At 42.2% G+C, this 19,716-nt stretch overlaps 1 protein-coding gene across 1 annotated transcript in view; it reads left to right on the top strand.

The window, feature by feature from the left end:
* The window catches only part of LOC142202397 (complement C3-like), a 68,234-nt gene extending 49,338 nt beyond the window's left edge, over positions 1 to 18,896 (top strand). The window contains 8 exon segments of the mRNA XM_075272492.1: positions 8,996 to 9,083; positions 9,170 to 9,259; positions 13,919 to 14,024; positions 14,640 to 14,729; positions 15,522 to 15,608; positions 16,328 to 16,411; positions 18,189 to 18,324; positions 18,652 to 18,896. Of these exon segments, the coding sequence (XP_075128593.1) occupies positions 8,996 to 9,083; positions 9,170 to 9,259; positions 13,919 to 14,024; positions 14,640 to 14,729; positions 15,522 to 15,608; positions 16,328 to 16,411; positions 18,189 to 18,324; positions 18,652 to 18,793 (823 nt within the window). The 3' untranslated portion in view covers positions 18,794 to 18,896.
* Positions 18,897 to 19,716: the final 820 nt, after the last annotated feature.

Genomic DNA, 19,716 nt, shown 5'->3' with positions numbered 1-19,716 from the left:
GACAGTTTGGGTTATTGTTCTGTAAAGCTTCGGAATTTTGGGAGGAAGGAAGACAAGACTGTTGGGTAATAGGAGGAGAGGAGGCAGAGTCTGACTGGCTGCTGGACAATGTGCTGTAAGCGTTCTCTGACAGCCATTGCAAGACCTGTTCCTGGTTCTCGGGCCTACTAAGGTTTGTACCCTGCAGTTTAGTTAATGTGGCAAGCAACCCTGGCACTGTGGAGTGGCGCAATGCTTGCTGCCCCACAGGAGTAGGCACGGGACGCCCTGTGGCTTCACTGCTACCTTGCTCCCCAGAACCATTCCCCCGACCTCGCCCACGGCCTCGTCCACGTCCCTTTCCGGGAGCCTTGCGCATTTTGAATTCCTAGTTAGAAATTGGCACTGTATACCAGTAGTAAAAATTGTGGGTGCACGTAACCCCAATATATTCTTTGAATTCCCAGTCAGACACTGGCACTATATGGCAGTAGCAAGAAATGAGGGTATTTGTATTCCCAATATATTCTTTGAATTCCCAGTCAGACAATGGCACTGTATACCAGTAGTAAAAATTGTGGGTGCACGTAACCCCAATATATTCTTTGAATTACCAGTCAGACACTGGCACTATATGGCAGTAGCAAGAAATGAGGGTATTTGTATTCCCAATATATTCTTTGAATTCCCAGTCAGACAATGGCACTGTATACCAGTAGTAAAAATTGTGGGTGCACGTAACCCCAATATATTCTTTGAATTACCAGTCAGACACTGGCACTATATGGCAGTAGCAAGAAATGAGGGTATTTGTATTCCCAATATATTCTTTGAATTCCCAGTCAGACAATGGCACTGTATACCAGTAGTAAAAATTGTGGGTGCACGTAACCCCAATATATTCTTTGAATTCCCAGTCAGAAACTGGCACTATATGGCAGTAGCAAGAAATGAGGGTATTTGTATTCCCAATATATTCTTTGAATTCCCAGTCAGACAATGGCACTGTATACCAGTAGTAAAAATTGTGGGTGCACGTAACCCCAATATATTCTTTGAATTCCCAGTCAGAAACTGGCACTATATGGCAGTAGCAAGAAATGAGGGTATTTGTATTCCCAATATATTCTTTGAATTCCCAGTCAGACAATGGCACTGTATACCAGTAGTAAAAATTGTGGGTGCACGTAACCCCAATATATTCTTTGAATTCCCAGTCAGAAACTGGCACTATATGGCAGTAGCAAGAAATGAGGGTATTTGTATTCCCAATATACTCTTTGAATTCCCAGTCAGACAATGGCACTGTATACCAGTAGTAAAAATTGTGGGTGCACGTAACCCCAATATATTCTTTGAATTACCAGTCAGAAACTGGCACTATATGGCAGTAGCAAGAAATGAGGGTATTTGTATTCCCAATATACTCTTTGAATTCCCAGTCAGACAATGGCACTGTATACCAGTAGTAAAAATTGTGGGTGCACGTAACCCCAATATATTCTTTGAATTACCAGTCAGAAACTGGCACTATATGGCAGTAGCAAGAAATGAGGGTATTTATAACCCCAATATGTTCTTTGAATTCCCAGTCAGACAATGGCACTGTATACCAGTAGTAAAAATTGTGGGTGCACGTAACCCCAATATATTCTTTGAATTCCCAGTCAGACACTGGCACTATATGGCAGTAGCAAGAAATGAGGGTATTTGTATTCCCAATATATTCTTTGAATTCCCAGTCAGACAATGGCACTGTATACCAGTAGTAAAAATTGTGGGTGCACGTAACCCCAATATATTCTTTGAATTCCCAGTCAGAAACTGGCACTATATGGCAGTAGCAAGAAATGAGGGTATTTGTATTCCCAATATATTCTTTGAATTCCCAGTCAGACAATGGCACTGTATACCAGTAGTAAAAATTGTGGGTGCACGTAACCCCAATATATTCTTTGAATTACCAGTCAGAAACTGGCACTATATGGCAGTAGCAAGAAATGAGGGTATTTATAACCCCAATATATTCTTTGAATTCCCAGTCAGACAATGGCACTGTATACCAGTAGTAAAAATTGTGGGTGCACGTAACCCCAATATATTCTTTGAATTCCCAGTCAGAAACTGGCACTATATGGCAGTAGCAAGAAATGAGGGTATTTGTATTCCCAATATATTCTTTGAATTCCCAGTCAGACAATGGCACTGTATACCAGTAGTAAAAATTGTGGGTGCACGTAACCCCAATATATTCTTTGAATTACCAGTCAGAAACTGGCACTATATGGCAGTAGCAAGAAATGAGGGTATTTATAACCCCAATATATTCTTTGAATTCCCAGTCAGACAATGGCACTGTATACCAGTAGTAAAAATTGTGGGTGCACGTAACCCCAATATATTCTTTGAATTCCCAGTCAGAAACTGGCACTATATGGCAGTAGCAAGAAATGAGGGTATTTGTATTCCCAATATACTCTTTGAATTCCCAGTCAGACAATGGCACTGTATACCAGTAGTAAAAATTGTGGGTGCACGTAACCCCAATATATTCTTTGAATTACCAGTCAGAAACTGGCACTATATGGCAGTAGCAAGAAATGAGGGTATTTGTATTCCCAATATACTCTTTGAATTCCCAGTCAGACAATGGCACTGTATACCAGTAGTAAAAATTGTGGGTGCACGTAACCCCAATATATTCTTTGAATTACCAGTCAGAAACTGGCACTATATGGCAGTAGCAAGAAATGAGGGTATTTATAACCCCAATATATTCTTTGAATTCCCAGTCAGACAATGGCACTGTATACCAGTAGTAAAAATTGTGGGTGCACGTAACCCCAATATATTCTTTGAATTCCCAGTCAGACACTGGCACTATATGGCAGTAGCAAGAAATGAGGGTATTTGTATTCCCAATATATTCTTTGAATTCCCAGTCAGACAATGGCACTGTATACCAGTAGTAAAAATTGTGGGTGCACGTAACCCCAATATATTCTTTGAATTACCAGTCAGAAACTGGCACTATATGGCAGTAGCAAGAAATGAGGGTATTTATAACCCCAATATATTCTTTGAATTCCCAGTCAGACAATGGCACTGTATACCAGTAGTAAAAATTGTGGGTGCACGTAACCCCAATATATTCTTTGAATTCCCAGTCAGACACTGGCACTATATGGCAGTAGCAAGAAATGAGGGTATTTGTATTCCCAATATATTCTTTGAATTCCCAGTCAGACAATGGCACTGTATACCAGTAGTAAAAATTGTGGGTGCACGTAACCCCAATATATTCTTTGAATTCCCAGTCAGAAACTGGCACTATATGGCAGTAGCAAGAAATGAGGGTATTTGTATTCCCAATATATTCTTTGAATTCCCAGTCAGACAATGGCACTGTATACCAGTAGTAAAAATTGTGGGTGCACGTAACCCCAATATATTCTTTGAATTACCAGTCAGAAACTGGCACTATATGGCAGTAGCAAGAAATGAGGGTATTTATAACCCCAATATATTCTTTGAATTCCCAGTCAGACAATGGCACTGTATACCAGTAGTAAAAATTGTGGGTGCACGTAACCCCAATATATTCTTTGAATTCCCAGTCAGAAACTGGCACTATATGGCAGTAGCAAGAAATGAGGGTATTTGTATTCCCAATATATTCTTTGAATTCCCAGTCAGACAATGGCACTGTATACCAGTAGTAAAAATTGTGGGTGCACGTAACCCCAATATATTCTTTGAATTCCCAGTCAGAAACTGGCACTATATGGCAGTAGCAAGAAATGAGGGTATTTGTATTCCCAATATATTCTTTGAATTCCCAGTCAGACAATGGCACTGTATACCAGTAGTAAAAATTGTGGGTGCACGTAACCCCAATATATTCTTTGAATTACCAGTCAAAAACTGGCACTATATGGCAGTAGCAAGAAATGAGGGTATTTATAACCCCAATATATTCTTTGAATTCCCAGTCAGACAATGGCACTGTATACCAGTAGTAAAAATTGTGGGTGCACGTAACCCCAATATATTCTTTGAATTCCCAGTCAGAAACTGGCACTATATGGCAGTAGCAAGAAATGAGGGTATTTGTATTCCCAATATACTCTTTGAATTCCCAGTCAGACAATGGCACTGTATACCAGTAGTAAAAATTGTGGGTGCACGTAACCCCAATATATTCTTTGAATTCCCAGTCAGAAACTGGCACTATATGGCAGTAGCAAGAAATGAGGGTATTTGTATTCCCAATATATTCTTTGAATTCCCAGTCAGACAATGGCACTGTATACCAGTAGTAAAAATTGTGGGTGCACGTAACCCCAATATATTCTTTGAATTACCAGTCAGAAACTGGCACTATATGGCAGTAGCAAGAAATGAGGGTATTTATAACCCCAATATATTCTTTGAATTCCCAGTCAGACAATGGCACTGTATACCAGTAGTAAAAATTGTGGGTGCACGTAACCCCAATATATTCTTTGAATTACCAGTCAGAAACTGGCACTATATGGCAGTAGCAAGAAATGAGGGTATTTGTATTCCCAATATACTCTTTGAATTCCCAGTCAGACAATGGCACTGTATACCAGTAGTAAAAATTGTGGGTGCACGTAACCCCAATATATTCTTTGAATTCCAAGTCAGAAACTGGCACTATATGGCAGTAGCAAGAAATGAGGGTATTTGTATTCCCAATATATTCTTTGAATTCCCAGTCAGACAATGGCACTGTATACCAGTAGTAAAAATTGTGGGTGTATATAGCCCCAATTCTATTGCTAGGGGACTTGAAGGGTATTTCTGGGGTGAAGGTGGGGGGGCACACCGTTGGAACGGGTATCGGGGTATATATCGGGTATACGGGAATACACTGACAGTGTATTCCATTCAGGATCCTGGGAAAGCTGGGTTGCGGCGATTGAGCCCGTCAGTGCCACGTTACACTGACAAGCTTCTCCCTGGAATTTAGCTCTTACAAGAGCTGTTGGTTGTCTTCTCCTTCCTATCCTAGCCTGTCCCTGCCTACCCAGAATCTAAGCCCTAGCTAGCTGGACGGAAACCTCCGTCCTCGGTGAATTGCAAGCTCAGAATGACGCGAAGCTGGGCGTCGCTGTTCTTTTAAATTAGGGGTCACATGTTTTCGGCAGCCAATGGGTTTTGCCTACTTTTTTCAACGTCACCGGTGTCGTAGTTCCTGTCCCACCTACCCTGCGCTGTTATTGGAGCAAAAAAGGCGCCAGGGAAGGTGGGAGGGGAATCGAGTAATGGCGCACTTTACCACGCGGTGTTCGATTCGATTCGAACATGCCGAACAGCCTAATATCCGATCGAACATGAGTTCGATAGAACACTGTTCGCTCATCTCTAGTAGTTAGTAGTGCAGGATGACTTTTTTTTTTTAGCAATAGTTCAGTATGGTAACATTAAGTATCTACAGTGTTTCCCTGAAAGTAGGACACCCCCCAAAAGTAAGGCATGGGGGGGGGGGGTTTCTGTTGAATTGCCTAATATAAGGCACCCCCTGAAAATAAGCCATGCCCAAAAATCATTGCAGCCACTGTGCAATGTGCTCTGTGTGCACAGGAAAGCCGGCTGCTGCCTCTGCTGTGGTATCCACTGTCCCTGCTCTCCCAGCTCATCCCGGAGGCAGAGGCAGCAGCCGCCTTTACTGTCCACACGGAGCACAGAGCACAGCATCCAGACGGCTGCAATGCCAGTAAAGTGAGGCTCTCCAGCGCAACTGACGGAGGCCTCGCTAAGCCCCGCCCACCAGTGCTGGGACGAACAGCAGCACCAGCGCTGCTATGAAGATGGGAAAGGTAAGTAGGATACCTCCCCCCCCTAAACTACCTACAACCGGCAGTCATGCCGGCGCTCCTCTATGGAAGTGCTGGCATGAATGCCGATTGTCATAAGACGTCCCCCGAAAATAAGACAGGTCCTATATTTATGACGACAATTTAATTTAAGATACTGTCTTATTTTTGGGGAAACATGGTATAAGTTATCTCTAGAGATGAATGAGCTGGTTTGTAACTAGATGAGCCTGTTACACGTTTTCAAAAATTTTTGTGAATGGCCAAATTCTAAAGTTTTATGGTTCTTCACCCATGAATCAGGACCAGGGGAGGTATAATAAATAGAGATGAGCGAACACCGTTCGATCAAATACATATTCGATTGAATATCAGGCCGTTCGAGGTGTTCGATTCCAATCGATCACTACGAGGCAAACACAGTAAAAATTTGTATCCCCTCCCACCTTCCCTGGCATGTTTTTTGCACCAATAACTGCGCTGGGGAGGTGGGACAGGAACTACGACAATGGAGGCAGTGAAATAAAGTGAAAAAACCCATTGGCTGCCAAAATCAGGTGACCTCCAATTTAGACAAATGGTGGATTTAACATTCAATTAATTTGGGACTGTGAACTATGTGACTGTGAGACAGGGACAGATGTACAGGCAGGGTTAGCTAGAGATTACCTTTATTTAGGGGGGAATGTCACTCACCCAGCTCTTTGGGGCTCTATCTAGTCGGGATCCCTGTCAGCTTGCGATATGCGCGACCTGACTTTTTCCCATAGGAATGCATTGACCAGCGTTGATTGGCCAGTGTATAGCATTCGGCCAGTCAACGCTGGTTCTGCCGGAGGAGGCGGTGTCTAAAATCGGACCAGAATGGAAACTGCTGTGGACCGATTTTAGACGCCGCCTCCTCCTCAGGCAGAACCAGCGTTGATTGGCCAAATGCTGTACACTGGCCAATCAATGTTGGTCAATGCATTCCTATGGGAAATAGTCAGCTCCGGCATATCACAAGCTGACAGGGATCCCGACATAATAAAGGTAATGTCAGGACACGGAGTCGCCACGGTCTCCTTGCTGCGTGGCGCCTCCCCTGGAGACATGTTAAGAGTTCTGTTGGTTGCGCTTAGGTGATTAAGGGTTAATCTTTCCTTACTCTCAGTGCCCTATGCCTTTAGCCATCACAGGTGTTTTGGGTATGTTTTTCTCTGCTGCTATTTATACCCCACCCAGGCATGGATCCTTGCCAGCCATTCACTTAGTGTTTCCTGGTCTCCTGCTCTGTCAGATATCCTGTCTGTTCTGTGCCTTAGTTATAGTATACCCGGCTTGTAATTGACTTTTCTTTGTCTCCAGATTTTGTACTTTATTCTGATATCCTGGTTTCACCCATTGCTTGTCTGACCTCGCCTCCTCTATTGTGTTTCGCTGGGACTTGTTGTGCTCCCTGGTTCCATGCTATGTAGTCTTTTGTTTTGCATTGCATTTACACTGTGCTTTCTGCTTAGGTGTGAACCCCGTACTCCAGCCCCTAGCACTTTCAGGGCTTCCTCTTCCTTCACCCTAGCTGCCTGGACAGTAGCGTAGTAGTCGTGGCAGGCGTACTTCAGTTAGGAAGTGCATTGGTCTGCCTCATCTCAGATATTACAGCATAGTTATAGCCTCAGGGCCTACGACCCCTTTTGTCATTAGTTGCACAGTGTTGCTTTCCCAGCTGTGTCATCTCGCACCGCCTGACCCTGACTCCAATCCTTACAGGTACTTGATGCCCCCAGACATGATTCCCCTGCTGTCCCAGTTGCATTCCAGGGTGTTGACATAATTTCTGGGGTGTGATAGCGGACTTGGTGACTCTCCTGAGTCGAATGGTGGGATCCCCTGTAGCGAAACATTTTCTCCCATAGACTATAATGGGGTTCGATATTCAATCGAATAGTCGAATATTGAGGGGGTATTCGAAACGAATATCGAACATTTTACTGTTCGCTCATCTCTACTAATAAACATGCGGCTCGCCGCGTCTCTCTCGGTGACAAAACCCGCGCGGGCAGTTCACGTGTGAAATAGCCCTAATAATAATAATAATAATAATAATAAATTTTATTTATATAGCGCCAACATATTCCGCAGCGCTGTACAATTTGTAGGGTTCAGATACAGACAGATACAAAACAAAGAACGTCATTTCACACAATGGGACTGAGGGCCCTGCTCAAAAGAGCTTACAATCTATAAGGTAGAGAGGATGACAAGAGGTAGGGGGGGCGGCATTGCTTATACAGTGTTCAGACAATTTTGTAATAGAGGTTGCAGCCATTACACAAACAAAGCTTTATGGGCCGTCACTAGTAGTGTCCTTTAACATGTGGATAGAGCATGGACAAATATGTTAGGCTGAAAAGGCATCAAGAAGGGTTTGCATTAGGAATTGTGATAGGCCTGTCTGATAAGATGTGTCTTTAGTTTGCGTTTGAAACTGTAGAAATTGGGAGTTAATCTGATTGTCCGGGGTAGAGCATTCCAGAGAAGTGGTGCAGCTCGGGATAAGTCTTGTATACGAGCGTGGGAGGTTCTGATAATAGAGGAGGTAAGTATTTTATTCTATATTGAATAGGCAGCCAATGTAGCGACTGGCACAGACCAGAGGCATCGCTGTAGCGTCTAGCCTGATAGATGAGCCTGGCCGCTGCATTCAGAATAGATTGTAGAGGGGAGAGTTTAGTGAGGGGAAGACCGATTAGTAAGGAGTTACAGTAGTCAAGGCGAGAATGAATCAGAGAGACAATAAGTGTCTTTAGTGTATCTCTGGTAAGGAAAGGATGTATTCTGGAGATATTTTTGAGGTGGAGGTGACATGAACGTGCGAGTGATTCAATATGAGGGGTGAAGGAAAGGTCTGCGTCAAACATGACCCCGAGGCAGCGGGCCTGCTGCCTAGGAGTTATAGTAAGGCCTGAGACTGCAATGGATATATCAGGGACAGATCTATTAGATGGTGGAAACAGTAGTAGTTCAGTCTTAGAGAGATTTAGTTTCAGATAGAGCGAGGACATGATAGTACTTTGGGTTCGAAACTGGAAGGTGAGCTTTACATATATTTGTGAAATAATCCGTGTCCATCTCTACTGATCCCCTAGATGTTGTTGTGACCTGCTATCAGTCTACCATAATTATTTCTATAGGTATCTTAAAGGCAATGATGCCACCATGCCTATCTTGGAGATCTCTATGATGACCGGATTTATCCCCGATATTGAAAGTCTCAATAAGGTGAGATTCATTAGTTAATATATTTCTCACATGACATTGTATTGTCTTTATGGATGAGATATGATTCATGTTCTTCTTACTCACAGCTGAACAGAGGAGCGGACAAATATATCTCCAAGTATGAGATTAACAGGGAAGGTGGTGAAAAGAATTCACTCGTCATCTACCTGGATAAGGTATGGCGTATCAGCTACTCTCAGGTGTGAGGATAACCATATACATCAATAATAGATATGTGACATTTATATACATTCTTCACAATGTAAATGATGGTTTCAATCAGGGGAGTAACTATCGCCATAGCAGCGGAGGCAGCTGCCACGGGGCCCGGGACATTAGGGGCCCGGTGACAGTCGCTACTGCTGCTATCATTATACTCGGGGGGTCTTTGCAGACCCCCGAGTATAATGATCGGCGGACCGGGAGAGGTAAGGGAACGTAATAAACACAGTAACTTACCTCTCCATGATCCTGCCAGGCCTCCTTCCTTCTTGTCTGACGTCACATGAACCCGGCCTGCTTCCCAGGTCATGTGACATCCGACGTCAGAACAAGGACGACAGCGGAGAAGACAGCGTAGGAGTCAGGGGACAGGTTAGAAACAGTAATTTTTTATGTTTTTATTCCCCTGGGTCTCCGATTATTATACTCTGGGGTCTGAAAAGTATAATAATAATTATTTATGGGTGTCCACTATGGGACATAATACTGTGTGCAGGGGCCACTATGGGGCATAATACTGTGTGCAGGGGCCACTATCCTATTAATATTATAAATGTGAAATGTTTGTGAGTTTGTGGGTTTGTGACTTTGGATGTTCGGATGTTTGGCGGTCAATCACGCAAAAACCGCTCCACCGATTTGGCTGAAATTTTCCACAAACATAGTCACTACACTCGATTGCGCAATAGGCTACTTTATTTTATTTTATTTTTTTTAAATGTAGATTGTGAGCCCCACACAGAGCACACAATGTACATTTTTCCCTATCAGTGTCTTTTTTTGGAATATGGGATGGAAATCCATGCAAACACGGGGAGAACATACAAACTCCTTGCAGATGGTTTTTTGCCCATGGCGGGATTTGAACACCAGGACTCCAGCGCTGCAAGGCTGCAGTGCTAACCACTGAGCCACCGTGTGGCCCCAACAATAGGCTACTTTTTGTCACAATAGCGCACATACGTTTTTCCCAGGACCCCCACAAAACCCAAACTCACATCACTATCTCTGCAATCTCACACACTTTGGACCATAGCAAGCCACAAAATTCATATTACCCCTACAGCAGAGGTCAGCAACCCCTGGCACACGTGCCAAGAGTGGCACTCCTGCCATATTTCACTGGCACGCCAGCAGCACAGGACCTGCAAGAGTTAAATGAAGTCCGAGTCTCTTCAGTGCTCTGCTATAGCTAAGTCATAAGACATCTCCCCTTTGCGAGGGGTGCAGGAAACCCAGGGGGTGGAGCTTAATCGCTCAAGTCTCTGCCTGCTATAGTGATAGCTCCTGCCGAAGCTGCTAGCAAACTGAAAGTAAGAAACACACAGGTCCCTTCCTTTACTTCCTATTCTCATTAATGTCAGGCATTTGGGGTTATTAGTTTAGTGTTAGTAACTCCATGTGCCTCACATTAATAGGAATAAACCCCATCATGTCCCTCATATTAACCCCTGTGTGCCTCACTCTCTCAAATATCAGTAACTAGAGATGAGCGAGTACTGTTGGGATCAGCTGATCCAAACAGCACGCTCCATAGAAATGAATGGATGCACCTGGTACTTCCGCTTGGATGTAGCCGGCGCTCTTAACCCCCCGTGTGCCGGCTACGTCCATTCATTTCTATGCGAGCGTGCTGTTCGGATCGGCTGATCCCAACAGTACTCGCTCATCTCTATCAGTAACTCTTACCCAGGGGTTAATGTGAGGGACATGATGGGATTAATTGCTATTAATAAGAGGCGCATGGAGTTACTAAACTGTCATGCACAGGGCCAGACTTTATGTTGCTTGCTCAAGAGTATCCTGTACCCAAAACTTACATGTACTGGCGCAAAATAACAACTCATACAATGTCGTATATCAAAGTATATTAACCTGAAATACCTCTGTCCCAAAGACACTATGTACAGTTTATACCAACACCGTATAGCGGCTGAAATACAAATTACATTCAACACAAAAGTCTCATGTGCTCTCAGAATTACAGCAACAACAAGATACAGTTACATTTTATATCCCATACCTTATACACAGTACGAAAACCTTACCCGCGCCTGTATATACCCACTTCTACAATCACTGCAGACGAAGTCGTGGGTACCAGCTAGTAGGACATAATACTGTGTGCAGGGGTCACTATAGGACATTATAATGTGTGCAGGGGCCACTATGGGCTATAATACTGTGTGCAGGGGCCACTATGGGGGCATAATACTGTGTGCAGGGGACACTATAGGACATTATAATGTGTGCAGGGGCCACTATGGGGGATAATACTGTGTGCAGGGGACACTATAGGACATTATAATGTGTGCAGGGGCCACTATGGGCTATAATACTGTGTGCAGGGGCCACTATGGGGGCATAATACTGTGTGCAGGGGTCACTATGGGACATAATACTGTGTGCAGGGGCCACTATAGGACATTATAATGTGTGCAGGGGCCACTATGGGCTATAATACTGTGTGCAGGGGCCACTATGGGGGCATAATACTGTGTGCAGGGGTCACTATGGGACATAATACTGTGTGCAGGGGCCACTATGGGGGATAATACTGTGTGCAGGGGCCACTATGGGGGATAATACTGTGTGCAGGGGCCACTATGGGGGATAATACTGTGTGCAGGGGCCACTATGGGGCATAATACTGTGTACTGGGGCCACTATGGGGAATAATACTGTGTGCAGGGGCCACTATGGGCTATAATACTGTGTGCAGGGGCCACTATGGGGGATAATACTGTGTGCAGGGGCCACTATGGGGGATAATACTGTGTGCAGGGGCCATTATGGGGGATAATACTGTGTGCAGGGGCCACTATGGGGGATAATACTGTGTGCAGGGGCCACTATGGGGGATAATACTGTGTGCAGGGGCCACTATGGGGTATAATACTGTGTGCAGGGGCCACTATGGGACATAATACTGTGTGCAGGGGCCACTATGGGGCATAATACTGTGTGCAGGGGCCACTATGTAACATTATACTGTGTGCAGGGGCCACTATGGGACATAATACTGTGTGCAGGGGCCACTATGGGACATAATACTGTGTGCAGGGGCCACTATGGGGCATAATACTGTGTGCAGGGGCCACTATGGGACATAATACTGTGTGCAGGGGCCACTATGGGGCATAATACTGTGTGCAGGGGCCACTATGGGACATAATACTGTGTGCAGGGGCCACTATGGGGCATAATACTGTGTGCAGGGGCCACTATGGGACATAATACTGTGTGCAGGGGCCACTATGGGACATAATACTGTGTGCAGGGGCCACTATGGGACATAATACTGTGTGCAGGGGCCACTATGGGGCATAATACTGGGTGATGGGGCCACTATGGGGCATAATACTGTGTGCAGGGGCCACTATGGGACATAATACTGTGTGCAGGGGCCACTATGGGACATAATACTGTGTGCAGGGGCCACTATGGGACATAATACTGTGTGCAGGGGCCACTATTGGGGATGATACTGTGTGCAGGGGTCACTATGGGGCATAATAGAGTGCGGAGGAGGGGGTTGGTCGAGGTCTTCGGTGTCGATTGGGGGGGGGCCATGTCAAAAGTTCGCCACGGGGCCCTGCCATTCCTAGTTACACCACTGGTTTCAATACTTGGTTGTACGCTTAGCTATGGAGAATCATATATATATTGCATCACGTTACCATGATATCTAAGGATGTTCATCTTCTTTACAAAAACTTACAGCCCTTAGCAAGATGTTTTATGGCATTTTGTGTATTCTTACAATTACGGTATACTGTCACTTTTATTAGTAAGAAGAATCAATTGTTAAGTCACAGGGGAGATGTCAATAGATCTATACGAGTATCCACAGAAGAATATTGGCTAAATACAACGTAAGAACTTTTATTGATATACACTAAAAATGGATAAAAATCCCTGGATATATATCGCGTCTTCTTCCGGTGCTGGCGGTCAAACTTGTAGGCCTCGGGCAGAGCTGACTCAGCATGTTCACAGGCCACAAGAAAATGGCCGCTTACTTACTGTGTAAGTGTCCATTTTTCTGGTGGCTGTGGGCATGTGCAGTCGGCTCTGCCCGAGGCCTACAAGTTTAACCCCTAGCTCTGGAAGAAGACGCGTGAAGAGGATGTTCCTGAAGAAGACGGAGGCGTCGCTGGAGAGTTCTCTCGCAGCATTGGGGATGCCACCATTGCTGTTTGAGTGCTGGGGCCCACCCCCAGTGCGGCATGAGAACTCATTTTGCTACCGACGAAAACCGGGATTTCTATGGAACGGCGGTGCGGAGAAGACATCTAAAGGTAGGAGAAGAATGGCCTTTCTTAAGGCTATTCCTATGTATCAACGAGAAAAAAATGTGTTTTAATGGTAGAATCCCTTTAAGAAGCCCTACAGCTTCTCGGTCAGAAGACGGAAACCCACAAAGCGGAGACCGGGCGCAGGAGTGAACCCGCCCTGAAATGTGTTTTTAGACACCTGGGATAGGTATCCATTTTAAGTGTGTATCAATAGAAGTGATTACGTTTTATTTAGCTATTATTCTTATTAGTAACATGACTTTGAATAAAAAGAGAAAAATAATCTAATATCTTTTATTTTCTTACCTTGGACAGATCTCACACAAACAAGATGAATGCATCAGATTCAATGTCCGCCAGATCTATAGAGTTGGTCTCATCCAGCCTGGATCTGTCACTGTGTATGAGTATTACGCCCCCGGTAGGTAACAATGAGGATTTTTCTACTGACCTGATATGTCAATTTCAGGTTATAGATGGATCTGCGACACTCCTCTTCATTAATAAAACTTTTACTTTATTCCATTATCCAAGACAATACAAAAACTCCATGTAAAAGGTAGAAAAAACAAAAAATACAAAAAGACGCAATAAAAACCGCTGTCAGTGAAGCATAGCTGACGCGTTTCAAGACCGTCTAGGTCTCTTATTCATAGCTGTTTAAGGTCCTTAAACAGCTATGAATAAGAGACCTAGACGGTCTTGAAACGCGTCAGCTATGCTTCACTGACAGCGGTTTTTATTGCGTCTTTTTGTATTTTTTGTTTTTTCTACCTTTTACATGGAGTTTTTGTATTGTCTTGGATAATGGAATAAAGTAAAAGTTTTATTAATGAAGAGGAGTGTCGCAGATCCATCTATAACCTGAAATTGGTATATACATTATCCTGGTCTTGGAGTCCCAAAGGCAGCGGATCGTGCACCTCCCTAAGAAATCTGTGCAGGTGAGCTTTTTCATGACCAAAGTTTTTTGCATTTTGACCTGATATGTGTTACATATTAATATATTCATGTTTTACTGTCCGTGTCTTTGTAGAAAACCGCTGCACTAAATTCTACCATGTGGAAGAGAAGAGCAAGTTATTGGGCACGGTCTGTCATAGTGATGTATGTCGGTGTGCCGAGGGTAAGTCTCCAAACATTGGATACACTAAATAGGTCATGGTATAGTAGTTTTGCTTCTTCACGAAAATCGAATCCAATAAATCGGGACAGAAAAGGGAGTCTCTTAGATCTTATCATGGTCGGGGCGCCCATTGCTTCCCTTTCTTACACCGAACCCCAAATTATAGTCTTCTCTGGTTTTCCTAAATGGTTGATGCCGTTGATAGTCAGTAAAATTTCCAAATATTCAACCGAGGATAAACCTAATTTTATTGGATAAACCCCCAATGATAATATTTTTTTTTCGCAGATTAAAAAAATCTAAATCCTCTGTTCCAAATTATTCCAAACAACAGAGTTTGGTTGTAAATAACTGAAAATGGTCATTTGTTAAATTTGCAGCATTAAGATGCATAGGGATCTAGATGGCTTCGTCAGAGGTAGACAGGCTCCTAATGGAACAAGGAGGATAATTGATATTATGTCACAGATGCCTTTTCTGCTCCTCACCTTGGATCCCCTTGGGATTCGCAGTCCAAGTAAAGTTACAAGTACAACTATAGTGCCCATCTTATTGTAATGTCTCAGAGAAAGCAGTGAGGAGATGGGGCCATGTGGAAACCTAATATTGTGATTGGTGTCTTATATCACTGTAGTTTTGGTACCAAATCCTCTGGCATTATCCATGGGGCACATCCATGGGGATTGTGGATGTTGTCCTAGAGCACTCTCTGCTTTGGATCTACTGACTGCAAGTGTTTGGGGGTTTAGTATTAACTTCTAACATTGCTTTCTTATGGATTTTGTCTTTTAGAGAATTGTTTCTTGAAGCAACAGCTGGAAGGTCAAATAGATGCAGCATGGCGATATGATAGAGCGTGTGGACCAGGAGTGAACTATGGTAAGGGGCACATATGTTACTCATAACACATATGTTACAACTGAATCTGTACACGTTTTAGTTTTTTCTATTTTAAGTTGACCATTTATAGTAGACTATTGGAATAAATGTGAAATGACCCAGAGATGAGTGAAACTCACAAGATTTGTTTCAGGGCTGTTTCATCCCTTTTGGTCATCAGATTAGTTTTGGACTATATAAATTTGGTCTGAAAGCTCTCCAATAGCCCAAAAGCTGTATATGACACCCAGAGCTCTCATAGTATCCAAATGTTTTATGTTGGATGAATCACTTTTAAAATCCTATTCCAGTGCAGGGACTTCTTTCAATCTTAGGGAATCCCTTCAATTGCTCACCAAATGATCTGTGTCTCCAGATCACTGACAGACTTTTGAAAACTAGATCAATGAACTGCAGTAAGCTATGATCGGCTGTTTTACACCATGTGGTCCAGGTCATCAGTCTACTTTTTAAATGTAGGTCAGTTACAAAGGAGTCCCTGCACTGGGATGGGTTACTCGAGGTCATGTAATGACATCTGCCTTAGAGTCAGCCACCCTTTTGAGCGATTCATCTGATACAATTCAAAAAGTTTGGACTTGTTGGAATGCAGGATTTTTTTGGGGATCTCAGACTCAATTCATTTAGAATTAATTTGCTAATTTCTATTGAATTTTCCAGAATCATATAATTTCATATGTAATTTTCTATATTTCTAGTGTTCAAGGCGCACCTAGAAGAAATACAGAAGAATGATGCATATGATGTCTATGTGATGAAGATAATCCTTGTTATCAAAGAAGGTAAACATAGGAGAAAACAACCGTACAGTTGCAAATGTTATAATGTAGTGATAAATAGATAGATAGATAGTAGATAGATAGATAGATAGGAGATAGATAGATAGATAGATAGATAGATAGGAGATAGATAGATAGATAGATAGATAGATAGATAGGAGATAGATAAATAGATAGATAGATAGGAGATAGATAGATAGATAGATAGATAGATAGATAGATAGGCGATAGATAGATAGATAGATAGATAGATAGATAGATAGATAGATAGGAGATAAATAGATAGGAGATAAATAGATAGATAGATAGATAGATAGATAGATAGATAGATGTATCTTTTTATTTTTACACCTCCCTGGTCCTCCACCTATTATACTCTGGGATCTGAAGACACCCTAGAGTATAATAATTTCACTTCCGTTTTTTACTGAACTTGTCCAACATGACATGAGTCAGGTACGCTAACCACCTGAACCCAAAATGAAGTGTATCTTGGGATGTTCTCCTATATCTAGTGCACATATAGTAAATGTATCCAAAAAAGTGACCCAGAGTATACTTTTGTGAAGAAAACAGGTGCAAATAAGGATGGGCAAAGAGAAGGATGGGCGAACCTCTTAAGATTTTTTTTCTTCCGTTGATTGGACAAAGCAATAGCCTGGTTCAATACAAATGTGTTTGGATAGAACCGGTCGTGAAATTCTTATACTATAGGATCTTTTCAGAACCCAGAGTATAATAAAGTAGCCCAAGGAAGGTGTATAAAATTTAAAAACATTTATACTCACTTTCCCTCTGGCAATCTGTTTCTTCCTCCTCCGGGAGTTGGACATCTTAGAAAAGCGTCAAAGCCAATGCCTGGAGCACTTCCATGACGTCACACAACCAGCGACATCGCCGAGGCCTGTGATTGTGCTTCAGAGGTGACATACACAAGCCGAGCAGAATAACGTCATGATGCTTAATGTCCTCAGGTCACCACTGGGGCGCATTCACCGGCCTCAGCGATGACCTCCCGCACATGATGACACAGAAGAGTACGTGTATGAGGAAGGGAGGAGGAAGACAGAGATTGTCGGACATCTTGAGGAGTCCCGAAAGAGTTGAAGGAAGGAGAGTACAAATGTTCTTTATTTTTACACCTTATCTTAGTACTTTTCCTATTATACTCTGGGGTCAGCAGTCATTTTAGTTCGCCCGAGACAAATCCCAGATTGTTCAGTTTCAATAAAAACCGAACAACTTGGAATATTTTGGACGAATCCCTTATTGTCTCATTGCAATAATAGAAAGTAAAACTGTACTAGGTCAAATTTTAGATATATTTTAGAAAGTTTCCAAGTTACAATATTGATAGTCTATCCATATGTGCCATGAATATGTGCTTTGTAGTGCTCCGACTCCTGGTCCTCCGACTAATGATCAGCACAAAGACGCCAGGATGCTCCAGTGTATGTCTGTGTATAAGTATGGCTTTATGGGCTTCCTTATTCTATAACTTATTGGATATCCACTTATACCAGAAGCCAATACATAGAGCTGTATCATACAACAGATGCCAATGACTCCCCTACATTTATTCCATCTGGTTCCTTGAGTTGACAGTCATTTCGACAAGGAGCACAGTGCAACATTCATCACTATTGCTGACATCACAGCTATAGGCACTAGTGGACTCCAGAGCTCCCAAAGTATCAGTGTATACCACCTTACCCCACCTTATTTTATTTATTTATTAATTATTATTATTATTTTTTGGCATCTTTTATTCCATTCTCAGGAACAGAAGAAAATGTTTTGAACAAAAAGAACAATTTTATTAGCCATATAAAATGCCGCAAAGCCTTAGATCTGAAAGAAGGCCGGGACTACCTGATCTGGGGAGTAGATGGTGACGTTTGGAAACTGCGATCGGGGTAAGTGACATAAGTATTACTGGTATAGAAATTACAATGATTATGAATTATTAGATACCAGTTGACACATCGGACTTATCAAACAGTTTTATCTCATTTATGTAAAACAATATTTCTGCACGTTCTAGGATCCAAGTAACTAGATTATAGGTGAATATACTTGTTCATATGACAAGGCCACATGTGAAAATGTCAGCAATAAAGGAATTAGCAGTATACAGATAGACCATGGTATTGAAATAGATTAGCAATTTATTAATAGAAAATAATATAATGATTATTTTTCTTTGTCAGTTATAGATTGCATATTTTTTTTCTTCTTTTTAGCTATTCCTATGTTATTGGGAAAGACACCTGGATCGAATGGTGGCCGAATGATAGAGAGTGTCAAACTGAGGAAAACAGAAGACAGTGTGATGACTTACTTGACCTGTCTGAGAATCTGGAGCTTAATGGATGTCCTCTATAAGAACATGAAGTTTTAAACTGTCCCCTCCATCTTTGTCCATTCTTGTCTATACAGTAGCTAAATATCACTTCATACTTTATACGTCAGTAAAGCTTTTATCTGATATTCTTTGTCTTCATCTTATTGATTAACATTCAAAATCTTCCATAGATACTTTTGGCACCCAAATTTTAAGAAGCACAAAGAGTCAGGGGAGATGAAGTCATACAATTTAGCAGAATGTAGTTACAAAAATATATTCAAAAAACGTGAAATACTGTGTGAAATGTAAAGAAAGCAAGAATGAAGAATGCAATGTTTTTGAAATGTCATATAACCATATTTTATTCACATTAGATCAAAGATCACATATCAGAAAGTGAAAGTTATACAATAGAACACATATCAGAAGGTGAAAGTTACTCAACAGAACATAGATCACATATCAGAAGGTGAAAGTTATGCAATAGAACATAGATCACATATCAGAAGGTGAAAGCTACTCAACAGAACATAGAACAAATATCAGAAGGTGAAAGTTATACAACAGAACATAGATCACATATCAGAAGGTGAAGGTTACGCAATAGAACATAGATCACATATCAGAAGGTGAAAGTTATGCAATAGAACATAGATCACATATCAGAAGGTGAAGGTTACGCAATAGAACATAGATCACATATCAGAAGGTGAAGGTTACGCAATAGAACATAGATCACATATCAGAAGGTGAAGGTTACACAATAGAACATAGATCACATATCAGAAGGTGAAAGTTATACAATAGAACATAGATCACATATTAGAAGGTGAAAGTTACGCAATAGAACATAGATCACATATCAGAAGGTGAAGGTTACACAATAGAACATAGATCACATATCAGAAGGTGAAAGTTACTCAACAGAACATAGATCACATATCAGAAGGTGAAAGTTACT

This window comes from Leptodactylus fuscus, chromosome 5 (assembly GCF_031893055.1).
Source record: "Leptodactylus fuscus isolate aLepFus1 chromosome 5, aLepFus1.hap2, whole genome shotgun sequence".
Lineage (NCBI taxonomy): Eukaryota > Metazoa > Chordata > Amphibia > Anura > Leptodactylidae > Leptodactylus > Leptodactylus fuscus.
Note: the sequence above shows the minus strand (reverse complement) of the source record. Positions and strands in the feature narration are given on the sequence as shown.